Source organism: Anguilla anguilla, chromosome 10 (genome assembly GCF_013347855.1).
Source record: "Anguilla anguilla isolate fAngAng1 chromosome 10, fAngAng1.pri, whole genome shotgun sequence".
In the NCBI taxonomy this organism is placed as follows: domain Eukaryota; kingdom Metazoa; phylum Chordata; class Actinopteri; order Anguilliformes; family Anguillidae; genus Anguilla; species Anguilla anguilla.
Genome location: NC_049210.1, coordinates 44858496 through 44869096, shown reverse-complemented (window position 1 = coordinate 44869096; position 10601 = coordinate 44858496). Strand labels below are relative to the sequence as shown.

Here is a 10601-nt window from a genome sequence, read left to right as displayed (position 1 = left end):
TAAATCTGCAGTGCAACTAAATTAGTATTTGCTTAGCTTGTTTTTCCCAGCATAAATATTATTTTACAGAAAAGTCTCTCTGCCTGTTATTAGCGAAATATTAAGATAGGGAAGAGGCTATGGGAATATTATTTTTATTCTGTAGATATTTGTCCACGCCAAGCTGTCATGCAAAGATACAGTATGTGATCGATGTCCACAAAATGAATTTAATGTGTCCAGATAAGCGTTATATTGAAAAGAAGTACAATTTACAACCGGAACAATAAAATATACTAAGGTGTAGTTTGAAACCTTCTAGTATAATTCTACCAGCTACCAAATTTTTTGAAAAGGAAAAAAAGATAACAATAGACTGTTAGATCAGGAATGCCCAATAACGGCACCACAGGGCACGAATCACGGATCGACAACTATGGCAGAACGTACGTTTCCCGTCCATTACGTGAACTAGAGGAACGTTCTGCCAGAATAGCTTGTGTAACTTTGTAACGGTTCCAGAAAGTTTAAACTTCAACCCCTCCTCCTGCTCGCACTCCACACACCAGCAAGCAACAGAAAGATGTGAGATTGTCTGGACAACCCTATCTCCTTTTATGTAAGGTTTTCAATTTTATTCAATGCAATTACTTGAAAAGAACTTGGTTAAGATATTTTTCTTTTGTACTGCCTCAGTCCTTGGAAATTATGACATACTCGTTTTGCTTTTGATTCACCACTGAGATCTATAATCCATCCATCGGTGATCGCTTCGATTCGTTTGCTTAAAAATAAGGATGGGGGCTCATGTTTTTGACGGTACAATATGTTTATGCATACACTTGTGTTTGTTGAGTTGCATTCTGCAAACAGTTTACACCCAGCACCAGGAGATAAGACCGGGGAATGCCCGGCCAGCAGGTGGTTTAAGGCACCGAATTCAGTGGCAGCACAACGGGCAGGTATTTAGCTTGCTAAGTCACGGATCGGAATTTCAGCCAGCGAGGCAAAGAGGTACAAACTCGGCTCGATCGAGACCCGTCATCATCACAAGTAAAAACAATGAAACGGCGGAGGAGTCCGTTGGAAATCGCGGCGGCACGCAAAGACCTCCGCAAACTTCGAGAGATTCCCCAAGGCGACCAGGTGGACGGGCGCACACCGGTGCTTTACGATGGGCTGGATTTAGACGACCCCAGGAGCGACGAGACAATCGAGGTCCTGAACAAAGAACAGACGGTGCCTCTAATACTACAGACGGTAAACCTTCACTGACGAATTCTCCGCCACTCAGCAATCTGAGACGGGAGGATGCTATGGCCGGCGACGATCCTTATAATCCATACAAGTCCATAGACGACAATAATCCCTATTATAATTACTATGACACGTACGAGAGACCTCAACAACGGGGCAGGGAGAGACCAGGGTACGGTACCAGGTACTATCAATACGGTAAGAACTTTTTCTGAATGTTTCGTTTTCCTGTGAAGCAGTCGTTGTAAAGCAAATTCAAGATGTAGATCGCTGCATGATTTATGTCCAAGTGTTTGTATCAGACATTACATAATTTGCAACGTGAATGATCCGCAGGTCTGCCCGATTTGGTGCCTGATCCGTACTATATACAAGCCTCAACTTATGTCCAGAGGGTACCTATGTATAACCTAAGATGCGCTGCCGAAGAAAACTGCTTGGCGAGGTACGATCTCCCGGGAGCGCGCTTAACGTCAGATCCCCTGATTCACCAAGTGTCCACAAAGTGCATCTTAAGGGGGGGACCACACAGCGAAAGAATAGACAAGATCCCCGACAAAGGTTTTTTTTAAAAATAAGAACTTCATCTACGGTGTAAAGGATTCTGGGAGTTTGGATTTTTTTAAAATGCATGCGCAGACGAGAAATGCTGCACAGAAATGTGTAATGTGTTTGCCGTCTGTGTCGCCTCCTCTCTGTTCATGATTACGCGTCCATGGGGCTGCACCCACGAGCGCATAAAAGATGTCGTTCTAATTTATAATTAATCTCGTGGTTTTAGGAAAACCTTTGTTCGAAATCATTATGATTCGCATCAAGGTTTAGCCATTTTTCACTTCAGTTCATTTCAGCACCCCGGAATGAGAAATTATGAAGATCCAAACTCTATGGGATAAAATATTTTGAACATATTTCACGATACCTGGCAGTGATAAAGAAAAACCACTAAAAAATATGTTTGTTTTTTTGTCAGGCTTTCAGGCAAAAGCATGAAAGTTGATGCACCTCTTGGCAGAAGTTGCCTTTGTGAATCTGGGGATGATTTTTCACTTTCTGTGACTGTATCACGAAGACATGTTTAGGCTATCCACAGACTTTTTTTAGTGCTTAAGTCATAACCTGTCTGCGGTTGAAATATAATGCCCGTGGTTTTGGTAATGTTCCAGGAGGCGTCTGAATGATGAATATGGGCACTTTTTGCTCCTCGGAAAAGTGGAAATCCTGAAATTGTAGAGCAGTTGGCTCTGAAGACATTTTAATGAGCTCACAGCTTACTGGAATTGCCACTGTTCACTTGGCAGAGCTTTGACAAATCTGAGGAAAACATTATACCTGAACAAACAAATTTAAGTTGAAGCTCAAGATCACGTAATGGACTCATTCCATTTCACCACTGTAATTAATTTTCGGTTCATATAAATTATCGCGCTCCCCCTCACCCCGCCTTTATTGGCAAACAACCACATACAGTAAATGTACTTGAAAGTGATATATGCCCTATGAACATAAGATTTTGTTGAAAAATATGTCCATAAAAATAGGGATTGTTGCTTTAAACGTGCTTCGGGTGTTGTTATATGTCCACAGCACGGCCGACAGAGCCAGAGACTATGACACGCGGATGCTGCTGCGGTTTCCACAGCGCGTGAAGAACCAGGGCACGTCGGACTTCCTCCCGAGCCGGCCTCGCTATTCCTGGGAATGGCACAGTTGCCACCAGTGAGTCACGCACTTCTTGATTTACAGCGTGACACCCTTTAACCAGATGGTCTAAACTTTAATCTGTTTTTTTTTTTTTTTTTTTTTTTTTTTTTTAATACGAAGAACATCTCGTTTTAAACTCCGCATAACGGATGTCATACTCCGCTTCTTGCGTAAACGTAACACATTTTATTAGTAAGCTGGCCATCTGCTAATGATTTGGTAAAAAAAAAAACTGGTCTTCATGAGAGTACATAACATCTTCAGATGTTTTTTTGAGATCGGGAACTGGGCCACTCCAATGCAGGAGTAACATATAAAAATACCACAGCTACTTCATTCATGTCTTGCATGCAGTCTGCGCACATTTGCCAGTGCATTCGTGATGAGATTGTGTGCCTTCATGGAGCCTTGGTGGGTGCTGTATGTATTGTATGTATAACACAGACCTTGTTGTTGAATTAATCACAATACTTTGCTCTCTTGAAATAAAACAGTGCTCAGTTCAAATATAGCAGTCAGTGATAACGATTGGCAGTTTCACATATTTTCAGAACATTGAGGCTCTACATTCTGTTTCCATGGACACTCACTATCCCATCTTTACTATGGATCATCCTGCTAGCACGTTGAACGAGGAGCCAAGTGTCATTTCAGTTGGTTCATGTAAACTGTTACCACTCGTTTCCTGTTTTCTACGAAACACACTTAATGTTCAATCAGTTACATTTTCTCCCACTGTACCTGTCATGTAGTCCACCTCTGTTAGGTAGGTAGGGTGTAACTTAGCAACCACAATGTATGTCATGCTATTATATGGCTGACATATGTATTACAAAACTGATCGCTATTTGTTAAACAATGCAAGAAATCCTCGTAGTAAAATTCATAGTGTTGATTCAACTCTAACAGTGAACATAGGGCCAATTGGCACCATATGTACTCTGTGAGACTTGATTTGGCACTGAATATTTTACGGTGCATATTTGGAGCAAGTACTTGTCGGGAAAATCAATTTTATTGAGTAACCCTATACATACACTTTACTTAGATGGAACGATGACCAGATAACATTATCTGTGTTGAATAAAGGAATGAAGGTGCTTCTATAAGCAAGCTAATATACACCTAGGGATTTAATGTCAAGATATTAAGTTACAAAAATGTGCCCTTAACTTAAGGACAAATTGCAAAGCAAGAGAACTGAAAAGGTTTTTTAGGCTCATAAAATGAATTGCCATCCCTTTGATTCCTGTTGACCCTCTTTTGGCCTTATTTTAAAGTTTACTACGTTATCGTAAAAATAAAAAATAAAAAAACTCTTTGGAAATAACGTAGTGCTGATCCAGCTCGAGCTGTCGTAATATAGCACATGAATTTTTATAGACTGAAACTACTGGCCTCAGATGCAGTGACCGTTTTTCATTTCTTCAGGCACTTCCACAGCATGGATGAGTTCAGCCACTATGACCTGCTGGAGGCCAGCTCAGAGAGGAGAGTGGCTGAAGGTCACAAGGCCAGCTTCTGCCTGGAGGACACATCCTGTGACTATGGACACTACAGGCGATTCGCCTGCACATCACACACTCAGGTGGGTACCTGCGAAACGTCACACACTCAGGTGGGTACCTGACAAACGTTCGCCTGCACGTCACACACTCAGGTGGGTACCTGCAAAACGTCACACACTCAGGTGGGTACCTGCCAAACGTTCGCCTGCACGTCACACACTCAGGTGGGTACCTGCCAAACATCACACTCAGGTGGGTTACCTAACAAACGTTTGCATGCACATCACACACTCAGGTGGGTTACCTAACAAACGTTCGCTTGCACGTCACACACGCAGGTGGGTACCTGCCAAACGTTCGCCTGCACGTCACACACTCAGGTGGGTACCTGCAAAATGTCACACACTCAGGTGGGTACCTGCCAAACGTTCGCCTGCACATCACACACTCAGGTGGGTACCTGCCAAACATCACACTCAGGTGGGTTACCTAACAAACGTTTGCATGCACATCACACACTCAGGTGGGTTACCTAACAAACGTTCGCTTGCACGTCACACACGCGGGTGGGTACCTGCCAAACGTTCGCCTATACGTCACACACTCAAGCAGGTAACTGCCAAACGCTGTTATCATCTTGCATTCCTCCGTAATACCAGCCCATTACAGTAAGTGTTGTCATTACTGTTTTCGTAAGGCCCGACTATCTGGCCGGGCTTATTCCGTTAATTGCACGGGCTGTAAGTATATATCCACGTGGGCTGGGAAGGCTTCTTCCAGAGTGGATGTGCCACGGCACAACAAAAAAAAATCACCAATGTGGCGACACAAGGAGGAAATCTTGAGCGCGATATCAAAGCGAAACACGGCAGGGTAATAAAACCTTTTGATGACAGCGGCGCGGGCCTGGTCTTGAGTCCGCCACTCATCCCGCTTCCAGTGAAAGCGGTCAGCCATCCGTGTTCAATGAGACTGCCACAGACCGTTGGGTGCTTGTCTTTCACGTTGTGTTTCAAAGGGACTGAGCCCAGGATGTTATGACACCTATAATGCTGACATCGACTGCCAGTGGATCGATATCACGGACGTGAAGCCTGGAAACTACATCCTGAAGGTCTGTGTCCCGTCCGTGCACATCTTTCTCTCTGTTCATGCAGCAAAGCCTCGTCTGACAGTATGCAAATTAAAATCAGATTGGGGAACCAAATTACCTTTTGCTTTGGTTTTTGGCACTGCAACGAAATACTTTTAATTTAAAATACAAGATCTTAACGGTGCCAGTGTCAGCTGCGGCTGCTAGCTCCATATGGCGACGCACAATTGCCGATTTCATCGCCCACAATATGGGATGATACATTTGGTTAGCGGCCCGCATTTCATTGCTCTCTAGCGCCCCCCTGCTGGTCATGGTCTACATGCTACAGCCGTGTATGAAAGGTCTTTCTCCGACTCCACTCTACACAAGCCCGACTTGTGGGCTGCGGTGTGAAAGGAAGCAAGCTGGTGACACCGCGTGTTTCGAAGGAGAACCGCGGACGTATACACTCTCCAAAATGAGCAGTGAGGATTATGCATGAACGTGGCTGCAGCTGCAAATTGCTAATTGGACGTTATTTAGTGTATGCTTTTGGTTGTACCAGACAGTTTTTTTGTGTGCAATGAAGGTGTACAATCATCCACAAAACGACCATTTCACAGATTCCTGAAAGCGTGTAGAGAAACCAGTTTATCTAGTTTAAACATTATCTGAAATTTGTTATTTGTAGTAGATAGCTACTGAAGTGACACTGTGAATACGTTGCTTTTTTTTTTATTGCGCCTGAAAGTGAAACCGGTTTGAAGTGAACCCAGTGTTTGTGCCGGTGTTGTTTTTTTTCCAGATAAGTGTGAACCCCAGCTACCAGGTTCCAGAGTCGGACTACTCCAACAACATCGTGCGCTGCGACCTCCGGTACACGGGCCAGTACGCCTACACGTCGGGGTGCCGTCTTTCAGGGTGAGTCCGCCCTCTTTTACTGTCCCTCCCTGTTTGTAGTTTTGTTACTGTTAAGCTGTGTTTGTAGTCCTGTTTGATTCCAGAGCTGTCCTGCTCAAGACTTGGCCTTCGGCATGGTGAAGCATCTGCAGGCAGTGCACTGTTAGTGTAGCACAGGGACGGGGGGGGGGGGGGGGGGTGCTATATGTCTTACTGGAAAGAGTTACACCACTGCAGACTGCCTGTGCAAACTGCACTTACAAAGAAGTTAAGGCTGCCAGAATGTTCTTCAGAGGGTGGTTGGTCCACGCTCAACGGGATTAACAGACGACATCGTCAAAAAGTGCCGAGACGAGCCCAAATATGATATAAGTCTCCAAATTTGGAGAAAAGAAAAAAAAAAATTAGGGGCATATAGTTTTTTTTTGTAGCAGTAATGTGAAGCGTAGGCAGCAGGGGGCTGTTATCAGAAGGATTGCTGGTTTTTAACTGAAAAACATTGGTTTCGTAGCTGCTTTTCAGTAAACATCTAAAGTACAAGCCATGTAATTTAAGTGTTTTTAGGGTCTTAATTGGGGTTGCTGCAAGTGTGTCACTGTTTAAGTGCATTTAAAGCCATAAAGCTAAACACTTTTCCTCACGGAACTGTTGCTCCCCACAAACTGCCCGCTTATACACTAAGCGTCAATCAGCGACTGACTGTTATGAACTTTTAACCTCAATCGCAGTTTTCATTTGTTGCTGTTTTTAGTATAAGTTGTTTTTTTTGTCATTTATAGAAAGGATAATAACATGTTGAGAAAGAGGGTGTGGAGACCTTTGAGAGACTAGCCGTAGCCTGACGCTAACAAATGTTCATATCGACCAGTTTCAGTTAAACTTTTTTTCGTGTCTAGGGATGAGATTATTTCCCGAAGTTCTTTTGTCTTTTCAGGTACTAACTATAGGTGCCTGGGAGAACGATATGGAAACCCCAAATGTCATCAAAGCCAAAGACAACACAAGGACTGCTTTTTTTGCCATGCAACCATAACATACAGAAACAATAATCACATGGAAATCGTAACATTTTAGCTTTAAGAAAAACGGGGCTTAAATCCCCATTAAAAAGTTCACTGATCATATTTATTACATTTATAACCATACTTTACCTATACTACTTTCTTTCTTAATGCATAGACTATATAGTAGATAGATAGACTCATAGAAATGGAAAAATAACATTACAGCTAACGGTCCTTTAAGTTGTGTGCAGTTGAATTACAAAAAAATAATCCATGTTGTTCACAATTTCATTCATAGTGAAAACTGATGCAGAGATAGCTCATACAGAAAAGACATTAAGACATATCAGACTGTTTCGTGTCTTACGACAAACTGGCTCATTTGAAACTTTAAAAAACACTGTAGCGTGTCATTTTTCTTCCATGAAAATGACACCGAGAATATCTGTGACTGTCTGTTGACATCGCTGACTGGTGTTCGGACTGTTTCTCCTCAGAGTGATCCACGGGATTTTGGTGCTATACTGAGCATTTCGTTTCCGCTCCACTTCTGGTGGGGCTGTTAAGGGACTGAAGTCATTTTCCCCTTGCTTGTGTAATGCAGCAAGGTATTGTAAAGAATTTGTATCTTTTACACTTTTTTTATTATTTTTTAATTTTTTTTTTTTTTTGCATTTTATGTATCTCATATTATCACACTACATTCCCAGTCTATGTATGATAAAGGATCTTTAATAAATTGTTGAAACGGACTGTTGACCTGCACTTCCTGGATATACGTGGCACACTGTTGTGGTCCATATTATTATTCCGAATGTCATGAAAACATTAAGATCGAGAGGAAGCGAGCTGATTGGCTGGCACCCACACTCTGACTGTTTTTCTTTTTCCACAATGACTCATTGACATCCTTCAGAGGACATGGTTAGAATGTGATGAGCATACCACCCTGGAACATAAAGAATAACGCATTTTTATAAGGCATATAATGGGCTCCCAGTTTCTAGTCATTTGAAGTGTGAAGTGAAGTTGCTGGGTCATTTTTCCTTTCAGTTGCAGTACACTGAATATAATTTTTTTTTTTTTTAAACCGCAGTCAGGTAAAGATATGACTAATACCATGATTTAATGTCATAATAACTAGTTAGCCAATGCAACAAAACTGTTTGAAGGCCATGCCATGCCAGACCAGCTATTTTAAGTTCCTTAAAGCCATGTCCATGTCCACGGGTGAGCGCTGTGTACTTTTCAGTGGGATGAAGTCACATTTGGCATTGACCACGCCTGCAGAAACCGAATGAGACATCTCTACTTATTGTCGGTTTCGTGACTGGAAGCGGTGCTTTTGCTGTTCAGTTAGCGCTGGGCTTTCAGATGCCACGACACACAAGGGAGGAAAGGAGATGGTGAAGGAATCACAGAAGGCAGAACAGCTAAATTTGAGCTGAGGCAAAACAAAAAAAAATAATAAGCATTCATTAAATAACCTTTGGTAGGAGACAAAATATATTGCAGCGTGCAACTTACTTATAGATTGGTTAATATGGAAACGATAAAAATCGATCACAAATGCCACCAGACCAAAACTAACTCGGATGACTGCCAGCTGCCAACGGTAGGGCGGATACATACTGTAGCATGAAAGTTTCTATAGCCTCAAGATCACATCCACTCATTACTAGTTCTGTCAGCGTGGGAAGCTATTAAAACAGCCTTTCCTTCTAGATCCAGCTATCGAGTGTCCTGTTCCTACACACATTTTGACAAGTTATTTCACCACTGCAGAACCTAAAAGCTCCGATTCATTTATGTGGCTTTCTAATAGACACTCTGCCCAAAATACAGTAACTAGGCAGGCTACTGGCTAGCAGCACAGCATGGTACGCTACTGCCACAAGACCGTACCCATTCCAGTGTAATCCTATCATTCTGAGAGGCCTACAAGATAGATTTCATTCAAGATTCAATACCATCTCATTCCTGAATTAATTCTGAGTGCCGTATCACTGCTGTATGGATTGGGCGCTTCTGCAAGTTTCAGAATCACAAGATAAGACGTAGCTTGGCCCCTTGTGAGCAGAACATTTTAATATATTTATTGGGGATTATGTATAAGCTCTTTTCTGTGCAAGGGGGAAAGAGCATTTAATGCATTCTCTTAAGAGTTACACTTTGAAGTTGGATCCCTAGTTGACAGGCAGACTGTGCAGAGCAGGTATAACACAACACAATCCGTGTTAGTTTTACTGAAAGATAACACTTTGTGATAGTGAGGGTATAGTATGCCTGACTTTAAAGCATACAGATATCCAAGACATTTTTCAGCCATGGAAATAATTCTAAATATATTCATATGCGCACACACACACTTACCCACCCACCCCCCCCACACACACACACACACACACACACACACACACACAGCCATAGAGTAGAGTCAAAGATTCTACCATTGAGTTTACCTTGAACAATTTTAATTGACAAACAAATCTTTTTGTCTGATATCGCAAGAATGATAAACCTTTAAAAATCTCACAATGCATTTCATGTGCGTATATTTGTGTGTGAAGAGCTCGCTTAAGTCAGCTAATACAATAATTCTCTTCATGAAAGGTATTTTGACCTTATTTTCATCTGGGATAAGGTACACAGTGTTTTCATCATAAAATTATGAAAGCCTGGAAGGCAGTGTTTTTCTTCTTTTTTTTTCCTTCTTCTTCTTCCCCTGGAGTCCTATTCTAATTTTAGAGACTCGGTGACATTTTTTATGTCCTCATCATAAAAAATGAATTAATGTTATTCAGGACCGGGGTTGGCATAGAACACTGAGCACGTCTTACAGGCTTGCCTCAAACTGGATCTAACGAGCACGCTGGTATTTTTGGTGTCAGAATGATTTCGGTCACGGAGCTGGGCCAATCTGGGAGGCAGGCTCCAAAATGTGTCTCTTTTCTGCACGCTACTCTGGGCCCCGGCGCAGGGAGTGGACATAACGTCAACAAATACGTGTTACATTTAAAAAAAAAAAAAAAAAGATTCATAATGTTCTCTTATCTCTTTCAGTCCACGTCTTCTTGACTGCTATTTGCTGATTCAGCCGATATGCAATAGGTGGCTATGCATTACATTCTAGTTACTCAAATTGAGTTATAGGGCAGAATAAAAAAACAGAAA

At 42.2% G+C, this 10601-nt stretch overlaps 1 protein-coding gene across 1 annotated transcript; it reads left to right on the top strand.

The window, feature by feature from the left end:
- Positions 1-508: 508 nt before the first annotated feature.
- Positions 509-8179, top strand: LOC118207126 (protein-lysine 6-oxidase). Its single transcript, XM_035380460.1, has 7 exons — positions 509-1434; positions 1573-1681; positions 2824-2955; positions 4372-4528; positions 5467-5562; positions 6329-6444; positions 7358-8179. The coding sequence occupies exons 1-7, from the start codon at positions 777-779 to the stop codon at positions 7362-7364; spliced, it is 1275 nt and encodes a 424-aa protein (XP_035236351.1). The 5' UTR covers positions 509-776; the 3' UTR covers positions 7365-8179.
- Positions 8180-10601: the final 2422 nt, after the last annotated feature.